Source organism: Heptranchias perlo, chromosome 45, assembly GCF_035084215.1.
Source record: "Heptranchias perlo isolate sHepPer1 chromosome 45, sHepPer1.hap1, whole genome shotgun sequence".
Lineage (NCBI taxonomy): Eukaryota > Metazoa > Chordata > Chondrichthyes > Hexanchiformes > Hexanchidae > Heptranchias > Heptranchias perlo.
In genome coordinates this window covers 3,381,303-3,407,062 of record NC_090369.1, presented here as the reverse complement: position 1 = coordinate 3,407,062, position 25,760 = coordinate 3,381,303, and the positions used below count along the sequence as shown (strand labels likewise).

The window sequence follows — 25,760 nt, the reverse complement described above, 5'->3', positions numbered from 1 at the left end:
ACTCGAGACACAGACAAAAATAAAAGATACCCCTCTGGTCTTCATCCTAGCCCTTCAGGTGAAAATCCAAACAGGGGGGAGGTTCAGTTACAACGCCTTCTGCAGTCGAATAGCCTAGGGGAGACACTGAAACAGCAGAGGGCAAGATGGCGCCTGTAAACCTCAGGTCAGAACTAAAAAAGGCAGATACTCTGCGACTCTCCACCTGTTACAAACAGAATCAGACAACAGCCCAGTTTGTGTATCGTACATTACAGAATTTTTATTGCTAATTTCCAATGTATTACCATCTTGTGTACAAGAGAAAGGAGAGAAAAAAAAGATACAAGTCGTCCAGCTAGCAAGCAGCCTTCCTTATTGGCAGTTTTTCTTTTGCAACGCAAATTGGCCAACGTTGTAGAGAGAGCAGACTCCACAAATAACCACTATCTTCCCATTTTGCAGCAGCAAACACGAACCGTTGTTCCATCTCTTCCCCCCCTGTCCCCGTTCAGTAAATTTGGTTAACCTCAGGTCGTCCAAATTGACCCAACCCCTCCCCCCCAAAAGAAAATATCAGAATGTACGAGCACGTCAGCTCAATCGTTCCCTTATTTCTTTGGGACGAGGGGGAGGAAAAAAAAAAGCTCAGAGGATCGGCAGCTGCAAGGAGGCGGCTTGGAACAGGCCAGGAGACACCAGGCTTCAGGGTCACAGACGGACATTGGAAAGATTTAAAAAGCCAGAGAGAGAGAGAGAGGGGGAAGAGCAGATACAGACCAAACCCGATTGAGGCCGGGGCAAAAAGTGTCCCATTGCACACCCCCCCACGCCTAGATCTCAAGCTAAAAAAAACATCCCACCAACCCCCTCACTACATCTCAAATTGACTTGAGATTTTAATCCCTGCTAACATTGTTTGAGAAGTCACGAACAGGATTGAGAACGGAAAGCAGGTGTGCACCGGCTCATGTCGAGCGCAAAGCTGAAGGGGAGGGGGGTTTCCTTTTGTTAAAGGGAGGAATAATCAGGGGCAATTTCTTTGGGAATTGGGAAAAAAAGAGGTCAGTTTCAAGGGACGGAGACATGGAAGGGACTGCCCAAGATGTGGTCCTCGCCCCACTTCACCACCAGGATATAGTTGCCCTTCTCCTTCAGGATGTAAGACACGGTGTAGAGTTTGCTGCCCAGATGTTTGACCACCACCTCCTCGCACGGGAACTTGGGACCGTGGACGCCAACCAGCAACATGTTCGAACCTGGAGGAGAGACGGAGGGAGTCAACGTGGGTTAAGAGGGTTTCTGTCCAGGAGTTGACCATCTCCTTGGTACGCGAGGGTCAGAGGGCATTGCAAGTTGCGGGGGGACGAGCTGTTCCCATCGGTCATTGTACGTTCCCGACAGGAGGTCCAAGACCAGATGGCTCCCATCTCAAGCCCTTCCTCCCAAGCACACGCCCCATCAAGAGTGCTGCCAAAGCTTTCTCTTCCCCGTCCAGAGAGAGAATGAATTGACGCTTTGCGGCTGCGTTCAGTTCCCGAAGCCTACGATGAGGTCACTTCCAGGGGCCTGGAGCCTCAGACGCCATCCCAATGCCTGTCTGCAGCCCGACATGAAAACTTGCCTGGGTTGTCGTTAACACAAGGAGAGATGACGTTGGCCAAACATGGCCAAGAAATGAATTGCAAAGGTTCTTGAACCAGTCGCTTCCCATTAAGCTACATGGCCTTTTACATCCCTCCTCCCTCAAATTTTCTGGGCCAACGACCAAACACCTTCAGAACTTGCAACACCAAAGACCACCTCAGTCTCCACACCCCCTTCAGACAACCCGAATCCCTCCTTTCTGGAGGAGCGGGCCTTCCAGGAGCTGGTGGCCACAGGAGGAGAGAGAGTGAGTGTATCGACCAACCATAACCAGTCGTAGTTCTTGGGATGGGGGACGACACCTCCTCAACTCCTGCTTCCTTCGTGCCTCCAAAAACTAACTCCAGCCCTTCAGAAAGAAATTGCCTAGCAACCACTTCATGGAACTGGCTCAACAGGCCAAGAGGTCAAAGGGCAAGGAGAGCAGGCAGGACACAAGCAATCCCAAAAACACGCCTTGACCCCACTTCCACACCGAGTTCCCCTCACCTGCTTTACTGCAGTCCACGGTGAAGGAGTTTTTCTGTCCAACGAAACCCTTGTTGAGGCCAAGGCCCTTGGCGACCACCTTGCTGCTGTCCGAGCTAGGCTTCGGCCCAGCGCTCTGGGAGGGCACGGTGGCAGATTTACAAACCGTGTCCACCAGGACAGAGGAGGTCTCATGGAGAGAGTGGCTGCTGACTAGATGCTGACCTGAACGAGGAGGAGAGAACAACGAGGAGGGTTAAAAAAAAAAAGTGCAAACTTGACCGAAATCAGAGCGAGAACATACTTCAATGGACGACGGGGTGGGGGAAAGCAGGATAACGAAGTCCCTTCATCTACATCCCAATCGCGCCCAAAACCAAACGGGATGCCCAAGGCCCCATTGACCATAGAAAAGATACAGCACAGAAGGGGGCCATTCTGCCCATCTTGTCCGTGCGCGACTACAGATAACCACACGCAACAGGTCGAACGAGTTTTAAGTAAAAGATACCTAAAGCACAGAAGCCACCCGAGCATCCTTGGCCCGTTGCCCGACTGGTTAAAAAAAGGTCGTTTGGCACTTTAATTGAAAATTCTCATCCTGGTTTGCAAACCCTCCATGGCCCTCGGCCCGCCCTCCCAAAACCCTACGAGATCTCAGCGTTGCTCCGATTTTTAAAAAAAAAAATCGCTCCACCATTGGCGGCCAATTCCCGTCCCAAGTCACTCTCCTGCTTTAAGACACGGCTTAAAACAGATCTCTTCGGCCAAGCTTTTGGTCACCTAATGTCTCCTGGTGTGGCTCGGTCCTGTTTTCTCTGATTTACATTCCCGTGAAGAGCCTTGGGGACGTTTCACGACGTTAAAAGGCGCCGGATAAAAGCAAGTCACTTATTGAAAAGGCCAACTCAACTCACCTGTAATCTTGGCTTTAAACGGACTGCCCACAATGTGATATGGGCCTCCATATTTGATGGAGATCAGATAGCTCCCTGGGGCCATGGGAGTGTACGTGACCTTGTAACCTTCAGTACATTCCTGACAGTCCATCTTGACTTTAGACGGGCCGTCAATCGTGACGGCCAAGGCCCCGGGGCCTGCGTTTGTAGTGTTGACGATGAACTCTGCAGGGGCACCTGGAAGTTCAGAAGGGCAGAAGCATCAAGAAACATTCGAGATACAAAGTCAGGATCGATCCAGATGGGTCTCGCACTCGTCAGACGGTCGCGGGCTCTAGGCGCCCCTCCAGAGACTCGAGCCCCGCAATCCAGGCCAGACGCCCCCCCTGGCACCAGTACTGAGGGAGCGCCGCATTGTCGGAGGGGCCGTCTTTTGGCGTGAGACGTTAAACGAGGCCCCCCCCCTCCGTCTGCCCTCTCAGGTGGGCGTAAAAGATTCCACAGCCGGTATTTCGAACTAGAGCCCGGGTGGGTGTGGGGGATACACCATGGTCTCATGAATGGAGGCACAGGCTCGAGGGGCTGAATGGCCTCATGTTCGTTTAGGCCATTGAGATAGCCCAGCGAGACTCAGACTAAAGGTTCAAGTCATGCCTCTCAGTACCCAAACTGCCAATCTGAAAGACACACTCACCAGCATTTGACTGGCTATTCGACTTGGGGAGGGGGATTGTGCCAAGAAACCAACCCCTCCCGCCCCACATCAGACAATCCTGTCCTCACCTGATGTCCAAACAAACAGGGGGAGGGATAAAAAGATACAAGATCCTGGGCTTTATAAATAGAGGCAGAATGTACAAGGAAGTTATGTTAAACTTTTATAAAACATTGGTGAGCCCTCAGTTGGAGTATTGGGTCCAATTCTGGGCACCGCACTTTAGGAAGGATGTCAAGGCCTTGGAGAGGGCGCAGAGGAGATTTACTAGAATGGTACCAGGGATGAGGGACTCCAGTACTGCGGAGACCCCGGAGAGAGTGGGATCGTTCTCCTCAGAGCAGAGAAGGTTAAGGGGAGATTTGATAGAGGGGTTCAAAATCACGAAGGGAATCGGAGAAATACTTGAAAAGGGAAAAATTTGCAGGGCGACGGGGAGGGAATAATCGGATAGCTTTCAAAAAGGGCCAGCACAGGCAGGATGGGACGAAGGGCCTCCTTCAGCGTTGCTAGATTCCATAGGTGGCGGCCAATTTTCTTCCCTCCCGAGGAAGTCCACACCGGCCAAAATTGGCCAAGTGTCTGTATGGATCAAGACAGAGACACCCAACTCCCGATTTTTATCCCGGGTAGAAAGCAGGTCTATTCTTACCAGTGACACCTCCTTCCAGGCCAGCACCAGATGCAGACACCATTCCAGGGTCTCCAGTCTGCCCAGACTCTCCCACGCGGATCTTGAAGGGGCTTCCAGGGATGTGAGAACCGTTGAACTTGACGTCAATCAGGTAGATGCCATTTTCCCGTGGAATGAAGCGGACTGCGTACTTATCTGTAAGGCAATGGGAACGAGCGTGACGGTGTAGAGGGAGCTTTACTCTGGATCTAACCCTGTACCTGCCCTGGGAGTGTTTGATGGGACAGTGTAGAGGGAGCTTTACTCTGTATCTAACCCTGTACCTGCCCTGGGAGTGTTTGATGGGACAGTGTAGAGGGAGCTTTACTCTGTATCTAACCCTGTACCTGCCCTGGGAGTGTTTGACGGGACGGTGTAGAGGGAGCTTTACTCTGTATCTAACCCTGTACCTGCCCTGGGAGTGTTTGACGGGACAGTGTAGAGGGAGCTTTACTCTGTATCTAACCCTGTACCTGCCCTGGGAGTGTTTGATGGGACGGTGTAGAGGGAGCTTTACTCTGCATCTAACCCTGTACCTGCCCTGGGAGTGTTTGACGGGACAGTGTAGAGGGAGCTTCACTCTGTATCTAACCCTGTACCTACCCTGGGAGTGTTTGATGGGACAGTGTAGAGGGCGCTCGATGTTGGATGCCAACAATGGAGAGAGTGTCCCATTTGCCAACATGGCAGCCCTCACCTTCATTCCAAAAGCAAAGAGGTTAACCAAGTTTAGTTTGAATTTATTTCATGTTAAAAATACCTTCATCAATCTCCGAGACACAGCATTCTTCCAGAGCTCCAGACGGACTATGGACCTTAGCGTCAATCACTCCCTTTGCGCCATTCAGGCTGACCGCAAAGGACGCTGGATGGTTCACCTTTAACCCTGACTCCTGGAATCAGAAAGCAGCTTTGAACACAGAACAGAGCAACAGGAGAGGGGAGGCCTCAAGAGGAGGGGCCCCAAGTCTCTTCTCCCCTCCCTCCCAACCCTTTTTTAGATGATTTCTTCCTAGTGTGCAACGTCATAAGAAATAGGAGCAGGAGTAGGCCATTCGGCCCCTCGAGCCTGCTCCGCCATTCAATCAGATCATGGCCGATCTTCGACCTCAACTCCACTTTCCCGCCCCATCCCCATATCCCTCGATTCCCCAAAAATCTATCCATCTCCGCCTTGAATATCCTCAACGACTGAGCATCCACAGCCCTCTGGGGTAGAGAATTCCAAAGATTCACCACCCTCTGAGTGAAGAAATTCCTCCTCATCTCAGTCTTGAATGGCCGACCCCTTCTCCTGAGACTATGCCCCCTGGTTCTGGACTCTCCAGCCAGGGGGAAACAGCCTCTCAGCATCTACCCTGTCGAGGCCCCATCAGAATCTTCTGTTTCAATAAGATCACCTCTCATTCTTCTAAACTCCAGAGAGTATCGGCCCATTCTACTCAATCTCTCCTCATAGGACAACTCTCTCATCCCAGGAATCAATCTAGTGAACCTTCGTTGCACTGCCTCCAAGGCAAGTATCTCCTTCCTTAGATAAGGAGACCAAAACTGTACACAGTACTCCAGGTGTGGTCTCACCAAAGCCCTGTACAATTGTAGTAAGACTTCCTTACTCTTGTACTCCAACCCCCTTGCAATAAAGGCCAACATACCATTTACCTTCCTAATTGTTGGCTGTACCTGCATGTTAAGAGTCATGTCCATAGGGATTTGGACGTCCTTGTACATTAGTATCTCACCATTTAAAAAATATTCTGTTTTTCCATTCTTCCTACCAAAGTGAATAAGCTCACATTTCCCCACATTATACTCCATCTGCCACCTTCTTGCCCACTCACTTAACCTGTCTAAATCCCTTTGCGGCCTCCTCACTTCACTTTCCCAGGAGGAAAGTAAGGGTGTAACTGAGTCATTGGGAGCTAGGCCTCAAATAAAATTATTTCTTCTCTTTCCTCCCCCCTCCTAAACCCACCCCAGAAATTTCCCATTCTGAAGGAACGACTGATTTCATTGCAACATTCGCCCAACTTGGGAAGCCAAGTCTGGTTGGGCGTATTCCCAGGAGGTTTCGTCGCACTATTGGTCACCCGACACGTCCATCCTCATGGCACTCCGCCTTCCCAGCCAATCGGAAAGCGAACAGATGCTGCCATCACCCAATTGGATGATAGACGGTCAAGCAGACGTCCCTCCCCCCCCCCGTTCTCCCAATTGGAAGAAAGTGGGAATTTTCTTGGTGTCCTAGAGGTTAATCTACAATTCCTGGGCACTCCAGGCCAATCCTGGAGGGTTGGGAACCCGATCACAACCTCCACATGGAGGATGGTCAACCAGTTCAGTTGAAAGACATCACACACCTCCCCCCCCCAACGCCCTAGTGGGAGTCACTGGATGGCGACCAGGAGCACGAACACCGGCCTCCTTCACCCACCACCTCAAGGGTGCAGCTCTCTCCGAAGTTCCAACAGGGATCCTGGCCGAGATCACCTCAGGAATGGAAACTGCAGCACCTTCAAAGCCCATCCCACCTCAAGTGAACAAAGAGCTTTCCACGATGGATCTGGAGGAGCATCAAACCAAAGTACGGGCCTCAGTGGACGTCCCATTCCCAATTCTACGTACGACCACGTTGGAGTTCGAGGGTCAAAGGCCCACAGCCTGGTGGGACTTTGTTACTCCTTCAGAAGCATCCTGGGACGCTCGCCCCATACTGCCCACAATGTTTTACCCGAATACTCAGAACCTTACCTGGATTGGTCAGTTAAAGGAGTTAAAGAGGGAGGTAGATGGCAGGCTTGTGTTGAGGGCATTGGGATTGCTATGCTATTACCCTAGTGATGCCCTCTTAATCCCCCTGCCCGCATGATTACAGCTACACACAGTTCCTACCATCCGTGGAACGACACCCATGGTGCAGGGTGGGCCAGGCGTTGACAAGTGCCAAGCCACCCATGGTATGGGTGCCCAAGACGGCAGAACAGTTGGAGGCCAGAGTTCGGAGTTCAAAGTCCCTTGTCCTTGAGCGAGGGGGAAGCCTTCCAGCCAAGAAATATCAGGCATGGCCGAGGCAGTGCTCCCAATCTTGGCTGGCGCAAGGCTACGGGGAAAACAGCAAGTGTCCAATTGGCCTGAGGCGATGAAGGGCAACTCGTTTGCCCCCTTCCCTAAAACACAACCCTGCTCACGGTGACTGGCACACAGACACAGGCACCTCCCTCTTTAACCTTTAACCACGCAAAGAGGAAAAACAAAACACAATTCGGTCCTGTCAAAAGCCTTTAAGAGAGACCCGAGAAAAACACATGGGCCTACCTCGTCCGGTCAGCTGGTCACTCCCTCGGCCCGGCCCGGCGTAACGGTCAAACCAGTGGCTCGAAAACACAAACTACCCAAGTTTCTCCTCTGCTTCGCGCCCCGCCACAACCAAAACACTTGTTCAAGAGTCCTTTCTCCAGGCATGGAGGGCCGGCAGGCTATTCGACTGCAGGGGGCCTCTCACCGGCCGCTCCCAGACCAGGAGAGTTGGTGTTGGCCAGGCCAATTGTCGCTGCTCCTTCCCACCAACCTCTCACCCGGGATCAGTTCTGCGAGGGCGGTGGGACGGCTGATATTTACGGCCAAAACGGAGACACCACGACACCCCGCCGACGACCCAACGCGAATTCGGGAATTCCCAGGACGACGTCACCCGAGCAAATCCCAGGCCCTGACCTCTAACCTCATGAAACCCCCCCACACACCGTTGCCACTAGCGACCGCCGGGCCTGGCTCGCGGAGGGACCAGCGGGACCAACAGGCGGGCAGTTTCGGGTGGTTTTTCCCAGAGCCTCACCTGAAGACTAGTGACAGTGAGGCTCCTCGCGTCGTCCGAAGGGGAGGCCACGGGGACGATGAAGGGGCTGTCCGGGATGTGATCATCGTTGAACTTGATGGACACTTCATAGTCACCTGCGGAGGGCAGAGAGAGAGAGAGCGAGAGAGAGAGAGAGAGGGAGAGAGAGAGAAAAAGAGGGGCTGGTAAACAGAAAGCAGACTATTTGTGACCTCCCGCACTTCCCCCAATGACCCTCACCACTTCCAAAATGACCACCGTCCACACGCAAGACAGCAGAGCGGGCGCTGGTGGGCTATTCGACCACAGAAGGCATCACAGCCAGTCGATCCCCGACCTCAGTGCGCACGCAACCAGGGGGGGGGGGGGAAGGGTCTCAGGAGCAGGAGCCCAGACGGTTTCATCACCACTTGTGCTCCTCCTGCAGTGACGTGCAAGGGTAGGGGAGGGGGGGGGTTTGGTCCCCCACCCAAACCACTCCTAACGGGGGCCCCCCCATCTGTACCAGGGACACTCACCCGGCTCCTGCACGATGTAGGACACGCCGCACGAACCATCCTTGCGATCCTCGAAGGCGATCTCCGCTTTGCTGGGCCCCTCGACGGCGATCGAGAGGCCACCAGCCCCAGCCTCCCGGGTCCAGATACTGAACTCGGCTGGAGAGGGAAATGGAGGGGGTGGGGGGGACAAGAAACCACAGTCAGTCACGATGGAATGTTCCGGCATTAACCAGAACGAGGCAAGAACTTCCTCGTCTCGATCTCACCGCCCGCCACAAAAAAACAAGGCAACTGGGACTTTGTTTGACCTCGGCCATGATCCATCCAACTCCCCTCCCGTTGTCTCTTGGCCACATTCTGCCCCCTGGGCCTCCAGTTGCAGGCTTGCCTGGTTGGGAGAAGGGAGTCCAGGCTCCCTCTCCCCAGCAAGACCTCAAGGGGCAATGGCTGCCCAGCTTCTTTCCAATTCCTGGTTTAAACCCCCCCCCTCATCAACACGGGTCAAATCAGGAGCTGCCCCCGCTACCAGGGGGCAAAGTTCTGGAAAGGCCTACAGCAAGGCTTTGCGGCTCCCTCCTCCAACGGCACCATCGCCCCGGGTCGCGAGGCCTACCTGGCACTCCGGCCTCCGCCCTCTCCAATCCAGGGCCTCCAGCTCTCACTTTATGGGCCCCTCCTTCTCCCAGCGGGCCCACCGTGAACTGGAAGGGGCTCCCTGGCACGTGCTGGCCTCGGTACTTGACGCTGACCGTGTGGATGCCCATCTCCGTTGGCACAAAACGGATGCAGTACGTGTTCTTCTCGCCCGCCATTATCTCCGCCTCGTGGATCTTCCCGGAGGGACTCGTCACCTGAGCGGTCATGTCCCCGATATTGATTTCTGAAGGCAGAAGAAAAGAATTCAGGAGACTTCAAAGCTACTTCATCGGCTGCAAGGTACGTCCAGAGGTGGTTTAGTGGTCTTCCCTGAGATGTATCTCCACAAGAGTGGAGAGCGCCCTGGAAATATTCCCGTTACCTGGAATCTTGAGACTGAGGTCACATTGGCTGCCAACGTTGGCCACGGATGCGGCTCGTCTCCGTCTGGTGATGCTTTCCTTAACCCGCCCCTCACCGGTGACCTTCACCGTGAAGGGACTTCCTGCGGAGTCGAGAGAGAGAGAGACACAGACGGGTCAGCAATTGTATCTCAGCGGTGGAGGAGAGAACCTGCCATGTGGAGATCCACGAGGCTCCAGACCAGTGGTACCGGTCAAGGGCAGACGGTGGTCATACCTGGTACATGTTGATCTGCAAACTTGATGTTAATGATGTAGTTGCCGGGCTCAGTTGGGCAGTAGGTCACTTTGCAATTCCCGTTCTCCAACTCTTCAGTGCTGATGTCCACTTTACTCGGGCCCTCGATGGACAGCCCAAGACCACCGTACCCTGGAGACAAAAGAAGAGCCCTCTGAAACAAGTCACGACCGCTTCACATTGGAACGGTCCAGTCTGGAGTCAATGCTCTCCCAGCAGTCCTCCCGTCTTCCAGAAACTTGAGCTCATCCAAAACTCTGCTGCCCCCACCCCGCCGTATCCCAACTCACGCCGAGTCCCGTTCACCCACCGTGCTCGCTGACAGACATTGGCTCCTGGTCCAGGAAGGCCTCCATGTCCCCCCCAATCTCGAACCTCCTCCAGCCCCGACGACCCTCCGAGATCTCTGCGCTCCTCCAATTCCGGCCTCTTGTCCATCCCCCGGTTCCCATCGCTCCACCATTGGCGGCCGTGCCTTCAGCCGCCTCGGCCCCGAGCTCTGGAATTCCCCCTCTCGCCTCCAAGACGCTCCTTGAGGCCTACCCCTTTTGACCGAGCTTTTGGTCACTTGTACTCATGCCTCATGTGGCCTAGTCAAATTTTGTCTGATTTACCGCTCCTGCAAAGCACCTTGGGGACTTTAACCTACGTTAAAAGGCGCTGGCTAAATGCAAGTTGTTGGGGTGGCCACGGAGACCAGCGCTGGTCTCCAAGGATCCTGGCGTCCATCTTCGATGGCTCACTGGCCAATTGTACCACTTTGCTTTGGCACTCATGCCCAGTAGTTGCCCGTTTCTGCCCCTAGTCAGTGCAGCAACAGGTGTCCTGGGCCAGTGACCACTCCTGATCCCAGTCGTCGAGGCTAAATATACATCGCCCAGCCAAAGACGAGGTCAGCAGGGCTTCGGTGGCCGGTCCCTACTCTTAACTCGCACTTAGCGGAGAGCTATTGGTCCTTGGCAGTGGCTTCAGAGAAGGGGAAGCTTTCTGATGGGCAGAAAAACCCAACTGGTTCACTCAAGTCTTGACAAAACCAGTCCCACACACCAAACATGGCCGACTCAATGACCCCTCCAGCAAACGGAGTTGGACCAAACCCACCAGCAACAGTTCGAGGCAGCAGCCCCCAACCTCAGGGAAACGGCCAATAAATGCCAGCCTCACCCACCCTGAAAACCTCCGACGGCGTGCAGGCCAAGTCGGGGCTCTGATTTGGGCACGACTGTAGCCCCAGAGCTTCAAGCTGCGTCAAGGCAGTAGCAAGACCTTCTGGAAAGTTCCCCAGCCTCCCAACGTACCTGCTTCTCTGGTGTCAATGGTGAAATCGGCAGACTCGAAGGTATGGGCCTCAGTGAGGCCTGGGCCAGTCACCCTCACCCGACTGGCGTCGCCAACCTCCGACTGGTTGATCATGATGGTGATGGGGCTGTTGGCAATGTGGCGGCCATTCCTCTTGATGTTGACTAAGTGTTCGCCAATCTCCTTCGGGACGAAGGAGATCCCTGAAACAGTAAGAAAAATGACCAAGGACGTTCGATGTACAAACTCCAAGACTTGGGTCTCCACTCTTGGAATTCCTAAAGTCACCCCCTTCCCTCCAGGAGGGGGAAGTTTAAAGAGACACACACACCTCTCTCCGCCACATCTTACCGATATTTCCGTCACGTAGTCTCTTCAGGAGGCAGGACTCCTCCCGGCCAGACGGGGCGATCACCGTCGCAGCGAGCTGGCTGAGGTCCCTCTCGCTGATGTTCAGGGGGACGTCAGTGGACGAGCCCACCTTGAGCTGGGTCATCCTCATCGAGTCATCACCTGGGTGGCGGGGGGGGAAAAAAAAAAAGTGAACCAAGACAAGGGTTAGGAACAGAGGGCGACCATTCAGCCCCTCGGGCCTGTTCCGCCATTCAAAAATGGTGGATCTGTATCTCAACTCCCATCCACCTGCTCCATATCCCTCAAGACCCCATAGATCTATTTTAGACTTTATTTATAATTAAATGACCGAGCAACTACTGCTTTTTTCAAGAGTTCCACACTTCTACCAACTTCTCTCGAATGGCCCTGATTTTAAGGTTATGCCCTTGTCTGAGACTCCCTGACCAGTGGGAAGGGTTTCTCTCTCATCTGCCCTACCAATTCCTTTCAAAGACCTCAAAGCCAATTTGTGGACTTTCTCCTCATAATCTAACCTTTGGAGCCCTGGTAACTCTACACTGCACCCCTCCAAGGCCAATACACCCCCCCGTCTAAGGTGTGGCGCCCAGAACTGTACATCGCACTCCAGATGTGGTCTAACCAGGGCTTTGTGTATCTGTAGCAAAACTTCCTCCTTTATATTCTCGCCCTCTAGTTATAACCTTTCATCAGCCTGAGAGTATTTTTTGCACCTGACCTTTTAGTGATGGCGTAGATGGACCCCGAAATCTCTCTGGGCCTCCACTGCTCCTAGCTCTTCGTTTAAAACAATTCTGATCTATCTTTTTTTGGGGGTCCAAAAATGGACGGCCTCTCACTTATTTGAGTTGAAACCCATTGGCCACAGTTTTGCCCACTCACTTAATCTACCGACATCTGATTTGATGTTCAGTGCCCTGGCCACGCAGTGGGCGTGAACCACGTCAGCAAGGCCACAAATAACCCCACCTCCAACGACTTACAGTGAAGTATCTCAGGTGTTGCTGGTCAGCCCAGTAAGACGTTAGGACCACCACTGGCTTGAGGGCCTCACTGAAGTTGTTGAGTGGCCGAGTCTCATTAAGAGGAGCTACATGGAGGGGGAAAAACCTCAAGGAAAGGCTTGAAAGGGGCCTGACTTCTAGGCCTCAAGCTCTGGCATTCCCTCCCTAAACCTCTCCAAGACGTTCCTTAAAACCTACCTCTGACCAAGCTTTTCACCTAACCTAACATCTCCGACACGATGTCAAACTGGTGTCTGATTTACACCCCCGTGAAGAGCCTTGGGAAACTTATCCAGCGCCTTTTAACGTAGTAGAAGAGCTCCTGACGACTGCAGACTCCTGCTCTTCCAAACTTGCTCCTCGCATGACAAAAAGTTCCCCTTTTCTGAAAGTGCCAACTCCAATACAGGCACGATTTCACAAGCTTTGGGACTCGGGCTCAAATTACTATAGCAACGGGAGTAGGCCCCGAGGCTTTTGAGGGCTCAAAAAAAGATGGAAACCTTCCTACCTGTGATTTTTGAGACGAACGGGCTGCCTGGGATGTGCTTGTCGTTGTACTTTACCAGGATGTTGTAGTCTCCGGGGAGCACAGGCAGGTAGGAGACGGTGCAGGTCCCATCCTGGTTGTCGGTGCAGCTGATGTCGGCTTTTGACGGGCCCTCGATCGCCAAGGCCAAGCCACCTGCGGAGGATAGCAACCAGAAAAGGGAGCCGTTAAGCACTCGGAGAGGGAGAGGGGCCCCCCCATGAAGGGAGTCAGCGACGCCAGCAAACATCTCACCTTCTCCGGCATCCTTTGTATCTACGGTGAAAACCGCTGGTTTGTTCACCATGCCGTGTATGAGGCCAGGACCATAGGCATTGACGTGGCCACTATTCATGAAGTCCACGTAGAATTGCAGAGGACTGCCTGAGGAGATGGAGGGAAAAAAAAAACTCAATCATTGCAAAGAAACAAGACTTCGGTTTGCTATCCCACCTGCCAGGAAAGCGTCCCCTCTCCTCCCTCGCGGACCAGATACCAGCGCTCGAGCAGCAAGGCCCTCTCCCCTCACCTGGAATGTGGTTTCCATCGTACTTGATGCCCATTTCGTGGAGGCCCAGCTCTGTTGGCGCAAACTTAACCGTCACTGTGCCATCTTTGTTGTCCATGATGTCCGGCTTGGCTTTCTTCCCAGAGGGCATGAGGACTTCACCTGGAACAGGGAAGGAGAGTCTCAGTCCCACCGTCCCACCACGGACGATTACATCTCGGCAAAATACCCCTCCGTTTACCTGTTATCTCTCCCTTCTTGATGGTGAAAGGAATCACGAGGTCAAAAGGTCGCAGGTCAGCCACATCCATCCCGTTCACCCCCAGAGGACGGTCTGGAGCCTGAGGGGGGGGGGGGGGGGGGGGGGGGGGAGGAAGGAAAAAAAAAAGCGTCAAGTTTGAACTGAGACGGAGGTAGGTGGCGGTTATCGTCAACTTGTACGGGGACGGGAGGACGTCCATTACAAGCCGTGCTCCGTAGGGAATAACCCAAGGATCTCAAAGCAACTACCCACCCTTTGAGGTCAGAATGGGCATCCTCCAGGGTCGAATTGCCCCTTGTTAAGATTTGGGGGTATCAGGCCTAGTACCAGAATGGAGCTTCCTTGCAATACCCAAAAGCTATCAGGGCACGGGCACGAGGCTTGGGGGTCAATTGAAAACGTCAAGATGGATAAGCTTTTGTTGGGTGAGGGGAATCAAGGATTACAGAACCAAGGCGAGTAAATGGAGTCACGATCCAGAGCAGCTGGGATCTGACCGAATGGCAGAACGGCCTCCTCCTGCACCCAATCCTCGATCTCCTGAGGGGAGAGATGGTTCTGTCTCCTCCTCTTGATCTCCCTTCCCGTTCTCCCCTCCGAAAGGGGGCCCAACAAGCCACCATCTTGCTCACGTCTGGGGAGGTACAGATCAGGCCTCGATCCGATTGTCCGACGGAAAAAGGCTCGAGCCCCTTGGGAGGTCCAAGGGGGAACACCCGACCCCCAACACAGGAACAGGAGGCCATTCAGCCCCTCGAGCCTGTTCCGCCCAGTCAAAAGGATTGGGGCCTATCTGTACCTCAAGTCCCCAATTACAGAGACGTTATGGATAACGGTTTTGGCCAATAACCAAAATCAAGGCCCAACCAGCAAGAGAAGCCTCGGAATGGTGGTGTGGTTAAGGTATCTCGGTGTTCCTGGTGTACCGATAGTTATGGAGCCTTCAGAACCCCATCCCCAATAAAAAAAGTGCAACACACCCCCCCGACTCAAGAGCTGAACGGGGCAGCCACGACCCCAAGACACAAAAGCAGCCAAGACGGACAGGGCAGGTCGGACAACAGCAACGTGAAGGCTCACCGCCGATTGGCGGCCAGTGTGAAGACCTCACCAGGTACGAGAGAGCGAGAGAACAGCCAATGAAGGAATACCATCCTGGAATTCAGTCCCTCCCTCCTCCCCCTTTGGTATGGGCCCCTGAGAAGTCACAGATTCAATAGTAACTTGCAAAACGGGGGATCAGATAAATACTTGAAAAAACAGGAATAAAACTTGCAGGGCTACGGGGAAGAAAAGACCAATCGGATATCCCTGCCAAAGAGCCAGCACAGGCACCATGGGCCGAATGGCCTCCTGTGCATGATTCTATGCTTGACCGTTGGCGTTGCTCCAAACATGCACGTCCCAGTTAACCCTGCGAGGCTGCCCCTCCCTCCTCTTCGCCCCCCCACCACCGAGACGCCAGGGTTCCTGAATTCCAGGGCGGGATGGTCAAGACGGGAGCGGTCGCCAAGATAACAAAGTTCAAAGTTCGGATACCCAGCCATAATTCGGTGTCATGCGCTGCTGTGGAATTTGCTGCTGGCCAATCTGATCCCCTTCAGTCGCCTGTTGTGGGGGGCAAACGAGAGGTTAGAGATCGAGCGAGCGAACTGGAAAATAAGTGGTTTTCAACGTCCCAAACCCTCCACCCAACAGAGCTCCCCCCAAAGCCCCTCTTCCCCCAAAACCCCACACAACCGTCCGCCTTCATTTTACATTCGACACTCAATGGTCAAGAGCTCGATCCATTGTCCAGTTTACTCAAGGCCGACAAGCCAATACTCTCGGTCACCCAGGCCTCTCAGAGAATCATAGAAGTTTACAACATGGAAACAGGCCCTTCGGCCCAACATGTCCATGTCGCCCAGTTTATACCACTAAGCTAGTCCCAATTGCCTGCACTTGGCCCATATCCCTCTATACCCATCTTACCCATGTAACTGTCCAAATGCTTTTAAAAATACAAAATTGTACCCGCCTCTACTACTGCCTCTGGCAGCTCGTTCCAGACACTCACCACCCTTTGAGTGAAAAAATTGCCCCTCTGGACCCTTTTGTATCTCTCCCCTCTCACCTTAAATCTATGCCCCCTCGCTATAGACTCCCCTACCTTTGGGAAAAGATTTTGACTATCTACCTTATCTGTGCCCCTCATTATTTTATAGACTTCTATAAGATCACCCCTTAACCTCCTACTCTCCAGGGAAAAAAGTCCCAGTCTATCCAACCTCTCCCTATAAGTCAAACCATCAAGTCCCGGCAGCATCCTAGTAAATCTTTTCTGCACTCTTTCTAGTTTAATAATATCCTTTCTATAATAGGGTGACCAGAACTGTACACAGTATTCCAAGTGTGGCCTTACTAATGTCTTGTACAACTTCAACAAGACATCCCAACTCCTGTATTCAATGTTCTGACCAATGAAACCAAGCATGCTGAATGCCTTCTTCACCACCCTGTCCACCTGTGACTCCACTTTCAAGGAGCTATGAACCTGTACTCCTAGATCTTTGTTCTATAACTCTCCCCAACGCCCTACCATTAACGGAGTAGGTCCTGGCCCGATTCGATCTACCAAAATGCATCTCATTGGACGTCCTCTTCACAGCTTCCCACTCAGTCTTAGTCTGCCCCAAAAAGGCGCCACACCAAACTGGCAAAAGACCAGCCCCGACCCCCTCCTGCTCAACTCTGCGCCTTCAACATAGCAAAACATCCGAGGCACTTCACAGGAGCGTTAAACAAAATCTTAACACCGAGCCACAGAAGGAGAGATTAGGACAGGTGACCAAAAGCTTGGTCCAAGAGGTGGGTTTTAAGGAGTGCCTTAAAGAGGAGGGGCAGAGAGGGGTTTTGGGAGGGAATTCCAGAGCTTAGGGCCGAGGCGGCTGAAGGCACGGCCGCCAATGGCAGAGCGATGGGAATCCGGGGGTGGGGGGGGCGGGGGGAACGCGCAAGAGGCCAGAATTGGAGGAGTGCAGGAGATCTGGGAGGTTGGAGCTAAGGAGGGGCTGGAGGCCATCGGAGGGACATGAACACGAGGATGAGAATTTTAAGATGTTGGTGGACCAGGAGCCAATGTCGGTCAGCGGGCACAGGGAGAGGTGACGGTGAACGGGACTTTGGGAGAGAGTAAGGGACGGGCAGCAGAGATTTGGACGAGCAGACGTTTATGGAGGGCGGTCGGCCAGGAGAACGTTGGAAGAGCCAAGTGGGGAGGCGACGAGACCTGGGCCCTTTCCAGCTAGGCTTCCACTTACGGGCACAAGAGGGAACTCACCATGACCTGGAACGGGCTGTTCGGGACATGCTCCCCGCCAAAACGCACGCATATCACGTATTTGCCGGGCTGGGGGGCGGTGTAGAAGATATCGAAGGTGCCGTCTGCGTTCTCCACCACGTCTACGTCCACCTCCGAGCCGTCTGGGGTGCAGACGGTGCAGGTCACCTTCCCCTTGCCAGCGGCCTTGGCATCAACCGTGATGACAGTTTCCTCTCCGATCTGAATGGTCGGCCCAATTCCAGCACCTGGGGTTTCCGGAGAGAAAGAGAGAGGGAAGAAAAAAAAGGGAAGACAGGAAGAGAGAGCAAGTTTTTGTTTAAATTACTAATGGAGGCCCCCCCATTCCTACGTAGACTGGTTCAGTGATGTCACTTCCTGTGAAGAACGGCCAACCCCAAATTTGTGAAGTGGCCATTTTGGTTTTTTTTGTGGAGAGAGAGGTCAAACGTTTACCTCAAACCGTACGGGGAAGAGCTTTAAAGGGTAAAGTGTGCCTCCTCGCCACGCGACGAAGACAGACGTCGTCTAGACTGGCTCCTTTTGACGCCAATCGGAGGAAAGCCATCCAAAATGCGGGGGTTGCCCGATTGACAGGGGCAAAGATCGTACAGTTAGGAAGATGCTTGGTTACCCATTTTGGTGCCGATGCCAATGCAAGGTAGACTTTTGGTTCTGCCCGCCCCAATTCTTGGTAGGTGACTTCACATCGAGTCAGTCTCTCTCTCTCTCTCTCTCTCTCTCTCTCCTGCCACCCCTCCAGACAAGAGATCAACAAAACACAAAGCCACCGTACACGACTGTTCTTTAGTTTGGCAGCTCTGATCTCAGTAGGTGGGAATAACCCAAACTTGTGTCATTAAGAGTAGCGCCTGATTCTAGTTTCCATGGCCGACTCGGGCCTCCACCCAGTGTCGACTCGGCCCGTGGGGAGGGCAGATATCAGGAACCCAGGCACGTGGCCACCTGGGGAGTTGGGGGGGGTGGGAAGGGAGAAAGACATGTCAGAAAGCCCCCCCCTCTGGTCTTCACTCACCCTTGACTGGGACAATCAGGAAATTTGGCCCATCTCCTCGCCCAAAGTCCAGGGGCAAAATGGCCAATTGTAGCCTCCTCCTCCCACCAGTCATGGGAGGAGATGAGATGACGAGAGGCCAGTTATCCAAGAATTTAGTGAGGGAGCCTTCACCCCACCCAAATATAAAAATTTGGCCATCGGAGCACCCCCCCGCCCACCCCCCCCAACACTGGAAAATTCCAGACCGCCAAGATCCCTCTTCCCCGCATACTGAGATCAACAGCACTAGTCTCTACTCAAGCCTTGGGCATCCAATCAAGCAAAGCCAACACGTCGCCAAAAAAAAACATCACCCAATCGCAGCAGTCGTTATTGTGGGGTGGCCAGCACGGTCAAGAGTAGCTCACAGCCAATAGCAGCAAGGCGGGGGAAAGGGAGGAAGCAATAACCACTTGGAGACACCACCAGATGGTTTAAGAATTGGGAAGCTTGAAGAGGAGGCGATGGAAAACTTGACCAGGACTTGAACAGAGCAAAATAACTGGCCGTACCCCATCCTTCCCCTCAAAAATGACAATTAGGATATAGTCCAACTCATCTCAGACTGTTCCCCACCAAATCTGCCTAGCGACAGGCTGGATCGAGCATGGAGGGGTTGGAAGGCCCCAATCCAGTCCTTCACGAACCCAGGAGGTGTTAAGGACCATGGTTTGGTATCCCTCCGACCTCAGCCTCCCTGCAACCGGTCGGCAGGGCCGTCAATCGTGCCCCGGGTGGAAGGCCACGCATCAAACCTAGGCTTGGCATTACAGTCCGACCAAGGCCAGAGCCATGTTCCTGCCCCCCCACAACGCAGAAGCCATCAGCTCCTCGTGGCAGTTCGGGAGGGGGGAGTAACCCGTCTAGGTAGAAACTGAGGTCAAAATTATTTGTGGCGCCCGTGGTTTAATGGTGGGGGGCAAATGGTGTTCCAAGGGGGCTAGGACGAGGCCAGAGACACACGTCTAGACACAAAACACACACGCAGCCATCTCTAAAGAGCAGTTCTGTCGTCAACTGCCGTGTGGGTACAGTCAGTGACTGCAGAACGTGTACATGGATTTCGTTAAGAAAAAAGGGGACCTTGCCAGTGCCCATGCCCAGATTACAGACGAGATGTCAAGGGACAATTCGGGATCGTTGAAAAGATACAAAATCCGCCCCCCCCCCCGGTTGAATAGCAGGGGTTTGTCCCCCTCCCCCAGACAATTGAGTCCACCAATTGGAGATGGCGTTCAGGCCTACAAGGCCAGAAAAGCCTGGGAGGTCAAGTTCCCCGTCTTTCCTGATGGAGGTACAAGCCCCTGGATACTTAATAATTCTCCCCCCCCCTCCACAGGCCTGAACAATTGGCAAGATATTCAACCATGGGAGGGGGGGGCTGGCAGAATCCTTGGCTTAAAACCCACCTTTAAGAAAGGGTTCAGTGGGACACAACCCCCCCTCCCCTACATACATGCCCCTTTAACCCTTAAAGGGACAGTCCCAGTTCTGGTGATGTCAAAAACAGAAGCTCCCTTCAAGGTGGAAGGACGAGTTTCTGGAGGAAATTCTTCGACACAAACAGACAACGGACATTGGCACAGCCATTTGCGACCGGGTTCAAGGCAAGTTAGTCACCCCTCGGGCCAATTTGCCAACAAAAAAAAAAGCGCCAATGGGGCTCAAAATGGCCGAACAAAGATGGAGGACGGTTGCTTAGCGACTGGACGAGAACTCAGGCAGCACAACGCTGGTTAAGACACACTGATCGGCACATGCTCGAAAAGATTAAAATTAAAAAAAGGTACTTTTAACGTAAAAGGGGGAGGTTAAGGAAGGGGACAAGGGGTAAAAAAAATGGCGATACAAGCAAGCAGCTTACCTAACCCGTGACCTCCGATTGACACTGAGGTGAAAGGACAGAAGCAAGGAACGGTCAAGTGAGATTCAAGGGAAGAAAAAAAAACAAACTGTGCTCAACATAAGAAATCAGCATTTAAACCATGAAAAAAAAAGTGTGCAGCAAATGAGATTATATAGGTGGTGTATGTAAAAGCAATGGGGCTTCATTGGCGTGATAATTGTCGAGACGAACAAAGGGCAAAAATCGAATACCTACCAGTCACCGTACACTTGCTGGCGTCTCCCGTCGGCAGAGCTCGGATACGGTACGGGGAATAGGGAATTTCATCGCCGCCGTATTTAATGAGGATTGTATAGCGGCCGGTCATGGCCGGGACGTAGGACACAGTGTAGGTCCCATCGTGGTTATCTCGAATGCTGGCTTTCTTGGGTTTACCCTCTGGGTCCTGTTGGCCGAACGGCGCATGAACACAAAGTCAGCCAACGAGCAGACGTTCGCCCCAATAAAAAAAAAAGGTTCACTCAACTTCCCGACGGTTCTAATCCCCAAATACTTGGCTCGTAGGCCTCCAGCCCTGTAATCCAGGCTCCGACACACTCCCCTCCTCCGGTGCCAGTACAGCACTGGCAGAGGGGTCGTCTTTCAGGGAGACGTCAAGCCCAGGCCCCCCCGTCTGCCCTCAGTTGGGAGGTAAAAGATCCCACGGCCGCTACAGGAAGCGGAGCGGGGTTGAGATGCTGGAAATCGAACACTCTCGGCACTTTCGACTCAAGTACTCGAGAACGGCAATGGGAAGAGACTCACCGTGATCTGGACGGCTAATAAGCCCTCTCCAGCGTCCTTGGCATCGATGGTGAACTCCACAGGCAGGCTGGCAGAAACGCCAGTCGTGTTGAGGCCCGGGCCGCTGGCTTTGACCTTACTGGCATCGTGAGTGGGCGAAACCTTCACCTTGAAGGGGCTGAGAGAGAGAGAGAGCAAAGAGTCAACGTCTAGACGCCATTTCGCCCCACCTCCCCCCGAACGCCAACCGGCAGAAAGCGCCCAACCTGACGGACTCCGCCAACCAAACCCGCGTAGGCCTTGTTCGCCACAGCTCGTTTGCCGCAGAAACCCTCGCCCCGTTTCCTTTTTGTCCCCGTTCCAAACGGCCTCCCACCATCTCCCTCCCCCACCTCCGTAAACCCAAACTCCTGTTGCCACCCCACCCCTGTATCCTAACGGAGTCCTGTTCACCCCCTCCTGAAAAGGAGCTGTCGAAACGCAAGGCGTTTTAAGGCAACAGCAGCACGACGCCTGCCACAGTCGAACAGCTGGCCAATCCCACCCCCCCCCCCCGCTTTCAGCGACGAAACAGGTCCATCGGCCTCGATTGCTCGGGCAAACACGCGCGTAGGCACCTGCGTGGGATCTCCTGGTCAGCGTACTGAACGGACACGGTGTAGGGTCCTTCACGGGTCGGGACGTAACTGACCGTCTTTGTCCGATCAGGGTTGTCGATGATCTCCACAGGTTCGACAACTCCTGGAGTGAGAGCAAGAGAAGGAATTTAAAAAAAAAGTTACCATAACCGCGCGCAGAAAATTCCAGAGACGGAGACAAATTCCCCCCTCGCCAAAAATCGCACTGCAAGGCCCATAGTCGGAGGAATCAAGAATCGCACAGGACATCAAGGTCGAAGAGCCCGGGGATGGGGGTCCCACCAAAAACGTCAAGTGGTTAAGAGTTGGGGGGAGGAGAAAGGGACGAGAGGGGTCCCCGAAGTCAGGAGGTCTCAAAGAATCGGAGACCAGTCACAAAAAGAAGGAATATTTTTTAAAATAGAAGCCAGAAGGACTAATAACTAGATACCCGGGCACTTAGTTGGGGGTGGAAGAGATGGGGGAACGAGAGAGGAACAAAAAAAAAAAAGTGGTTTGGAGCATGGGAACCACCCAATGATACTCAAATCCGCCCCCCCCAGTCGAAGATCCAACACTCATTCGGTCAGTTGAAGCCTTACCTTTAGGCCCAAGAACACTGACGTTTAAGGGAGCTGCTCCGGCCTTACTGGTGTCAACACTGAACGACTGAGGGACATTCGCACGAACGTTGCCGCCCAGGCCGGGCCCGGTGCACTTCACTTTCGTGGCATCGACTGTGTTGCCAACAGGAACTTTAAACGGACTCCCTGAAGGTGGGGGGGGGGGAAAAACAAAAAAGATTATTTCATCCCCCCCTCTCGCTGCTTCAGAAGGGGAAAATCTCACCTGACACTCGGCACCAGATTCCCTCCACCCCTTACCTGGAATTTGCTGGCCGCCGTAAGTGATGATCACATCGTAGGTACCAGGCTCGTACGGGACGTACTCCACAGAGCAGCTGCCATCTTTGTTGTCTTTGCAGGTGATCTTGGCTTCGGATGGTCCTTCAACAGCTAGGCCCAATCCACCCGTCCCGGCGTTCCTTATGGGAGGGAGTTAAACCCAAGAGATCAGAGTGTCACAAACATTGGAGGTAGATTTGACCCTCAACCAGCAAAAAAAAAAAAACACCTCGGCCGCAAGGACTCCCAAGCCCAGCTTCCATAGAGACGACCCATGACCCCGCGCCCGAGGTGGGGGGGTTTTGACCCTGGAGTTGGCCAAGAACGGGAGATGGAGGTGGTGAACTCGAGTATCATCCAGTCGGGGAACCATGTCTCTGCTTCTCAATTGGCCGTGGGAAGGTGGGACATTGATGGACGGGCATGTTGGGTGACCCGTAGCGAGTGGGAGGTCACGTGATGGAATCGCCAGGGGGGGAAAGGGCCAAAAAGGCAACCCTGCACCGAAGAGTCACCTCGGGGTGGGGGCTTGTAAATGGAAGGTGTGCTTGCCGAGGGCCGACTGCACGATATATCGGCACCGATCATCTATGGTGCGTCCACAGCAACCAAATCTGGCTCTTCCATTAGGCATCCAATGGTTCTGGTTTGCAGTGACACCCATGGCTCCTTAGGTCGTGGGTTCGAGCCCCCACTCCAGAGACTCGAGCCCCGTAACCCAGGCCAAACACTTTTTCCCCCTCCCCCCGGTGCCGGTACTGTGGGAGCGGCCGTCTTTCAGGATGAGACGTTAAACAGAGGCCCAGCGCCCCCCTCATTTGATGCTAGTGGGATCTTGCTGTGCACAAATTGGCACGTTTCCCCAACAGCTACACTTCAACGGGCAATGAAACACTTTGAGACGCCCCTGGAAACCACTAAGTTCTTCCTAGTTGTAAACTTAAGGTGCTCTGGTCATCACACGGCCGAGCAGCCAACGACTTGCCTTTAACACGGTAAAAACGTCAGAGGCGTGTAAAATCGGACAAAATTGAGCCGTCCAAGGAGATATTAGGACGGGTGACCAAGAGTTGGCTTTTAAGGAGCGTCTTTAGTGACCCCTGACCCCCCCCGCCTACCTGGTTTCCACGGTGAACTTGTTGGGTTTGTTGGTGATGCCGCCATCCAGACCCGGCCCGTAGGCCCGAACCCTGCTCGAATCGCACCCCTCGGTGACCGGCACTCTGAAGGGACTGTTGGGGACCGGTGAGTCATTGTAGGCGACGTCGATGGAGTGCACACCTAGCGGGACAGGAGGACAAATCGGCATAAGAACACCAAAGAAAGAGGGAAGTTCGCTCCCTGGGAGGCGTCATAACTGAGCCCCAAGGACTCGGGCCAGGCAGGGTTCACATTCGCTCGAGTCCGTGCTGGAAGGCGGCCAGCCTGGGACAAAAACCGGGCTTAGATGTGATGCCCCATGTAGTCGAATAACCCGCCACTCAACTCGTGCTATTTGAGAGGGAGGGGGGGTGCGCGAGTACCACCAAAGGGCACCCCAACGCTCACGGGAACGCTACCCCAGCCCCAAGGCAGCAGAGGAGTAAGAAATCAAAGAGACCTCCCATGGCATTGCTCCAGGTTAAGACGGAATACACCGAGCGACCGGGGACTGTCGCTTCAAGGCCACAAGGTTGTGAAAATCAGGTTCAAAGCCCCTTCTGTTGCTACTAGAACAACTTGCATTTATATAGCGCCTTTTAACGTAGGGAAACGTCCCCAAGGCGCTTCACAGGAGCGTAAATCAGACCGAATTTGAGACCGAGCCACATAAAGGAGATATGAGGACAGGTGACCAAAAGCTTGGTCAGAGAGGGAGGTTTTAAGGAGCGTCTTAAAAAGGACGTAGAAGGTGGTGTTTGGGGGGAGGAGGAGCTCCAGAGTTTAGGGCTTGGCCACAAACTTCTGGGAGAGAGACAACCTTGGTGTTTTTTGGCGGAGAGACGACCCTGGTGTTCTATCAGGCTGTTGTCCTCAGAAGAGGCTCCTCCCAACACATCACCTACGCTCCCTCTTTCTTCAACCTCTATCCCTCCCTCTTTTTCCCCCACCCTCCCTCCAGAGATCGGGCCTGTAAACATCCAGCATCCAATCGCCCCATTGAAGTCAATTTTCCCCCCCAACCCTGAATTTCGAAGCTTCTGGAAGATAAGAGTTGTACAGATTGGACCAAGAACCACGTGAAAAAGGAGGAGGCCTCCAAGATGGGAGGCCTCTCCCGAAGGCCATGCCTACCTTCCTCGAACGGGGTGTACTCGACGTTGTAGGTCCCATCACCCTTGTCCTTGATCACCGCGTCGGTGTGGGTTCCAGAGGGGTTGGTGATGCGGGTTTTGACGTGGTTTCCACCAGCGTTGGTCAGATGGCGGGCGTCCACGTTGAACTCGGTCATTGCCTCACGGAAGACTCCTGAGGAGGAAGAGGAATTTTAAAAAAAAAACCTCCCATTAGTCAGCTCCTCCACAAATTTTTCACCCCCAAAGATTTCTGCCAAAGGCTTGACTCAAAAAACGGAAGCTCTCCTTGCCAAATGATAGATGCTTAAATTCCCAAACCCACTGCCCACAATTTCCCACTTGCCCCTTCTGGAGGTAAACTTCCAAAGAAAAAAAAAAATGAAGCCCTCGGGCCTCACTTGAGGCGTTCAAAATTATACGGGGGTTCGACAAGAGTAAACAAGGAATTGTTGAGGCAAATCGATGGATTTGAGGGAAAGCTCGATAAACACGAGGGAGAAAGCAATAGAAGGATAGGGTGAGATGGAGCAGGGAGGGAGGAGCATAAACCAGTTGGGCCAAATGGCCTGATCCTGTGCTTATATGTTCTATATAACCCTGTCAAAGCTCTCCTCCCCACTGAGCAACTATTGATTATAGCACCGACATAGTAAAACACTGCACAGGAGCATCCAGAATTTGGCACTGAGCCTCATAAGGAGATATTCGGACAGGTGACCAAAGAGGTGGGTTTTAGGGAGCGTCTTAAAGGAGGAGGAGAGAGGCGGAGAGGTTTAGGGAGGGAATTCCAGAGCTGAGGGCCGAGGCGGCTGAAGGCACGGCCGCCAATGGTGGAGCGATGGGAATCGGAGGGGGGGGGAAAAGAGATGTGCAAGAGGCCAGAATTGGAGGGCAGAGATCTGGGAGGGGTACAGAGATAGAGCAGGGTGGGGGGCGGCTATGGAAGGATTGGAAAACAAGGTTAG

General features: G+C 53.4%; 1 protein-coding gene across 1 annotated transcript in view; it reads right to left on the bottom strand.

The window, feature by feature from the left end:
* Positions 1-236: 236 nt before the first annotated feature.
* The window catches only part of LOC137306839 (filamin-A-like), a 52,945-nt gene continuing 27,421 nt past the window's right edge, over positions 237-25,760 (bottom strand). Inside the window, exons 22-47 of the mRNA XM_067976238.1 lie at positions 24,794-24,967; positions 23,638-23,800; positions 22,499-22,659; positions 22,217-22,384; positions 21,615-21,738; positions 21,019-21,175; positions 20,470-20,659; positions 20,233-20,256; positions 17,312-17,559; positions 15,529-15,597; positions 13,969-14,068; positions 13,749-13,889; positions 13,475-13,603; positions 13,202-13,375; positions 11,663-11,824; positions 11,311-11,514; positions 9,992-10,144; positions 9,735-9,857; positions 9,330-9,596; positions 8,735-8,872; positions 8,217-8,332; positions 5,142-5,274; positions 4,361-4,537; positions 3,012-3,230; positions 2,116-2,319; positions 237-1,238 (exon numbers count right to left, since the gene is read on the bottom strand). Coding sequence (XP_067832339.1) covers positions 1,051-1,238; positions 2,116-2,319; positions 3,012-3,230; positions 4,361-4,537; positions 5,142-5,274; positions 8,217-8,332; positions 8,735-8,872; positions 9,330-9,596; positions 9,735-9,857; positions 9,992-10,144; positions 11,311-11,514; positions 11,663-11,824; positions 13,202-13,375; positions 13,475-13,603; positions 13,749-13,889; positions 13,969-14,068; positions 15,529-15,597; positions 17,312-17,559; positions 20,233-20,256; positions 20,470-20,659; positions 21,019-21,175; positions 21,615-21,738; positions 22,217-22,384; positions 22,499-22,659; positions 23,638-23,800; positions 24,794-24,967 — 4,106 coding nt within the window. The 3' untranslated portion in view covers positions 237-1,050. The remainder of the gene's footprint in view (positions 1,239-2,115; positions 2,320-3,011; positions 3,231-4,360; positions 4,538-5,141; positions 5,275-8,216; positions 8,333-8,734; positions 8,873-9,329; positions 9,597-9,734; positions 9,858-9,991; positions 10,145-11,310; positions 11,515-11,662; positions 11,825-13,201; positions 13,376-13,474; positions 13,604-13,748; positions 13,890-13,968; positions 14,069-15,528; positions 15,598-17,311; positions 17,560-20,232; positions 20,257-20,469; positions 20,660-21,018; positions 21,176-21,614; positions 21,739-22,216; positions 22,385-22,498; positions 22,660-23,637; positions 23,801-24,793; positions 24,968-25,760) is intronic.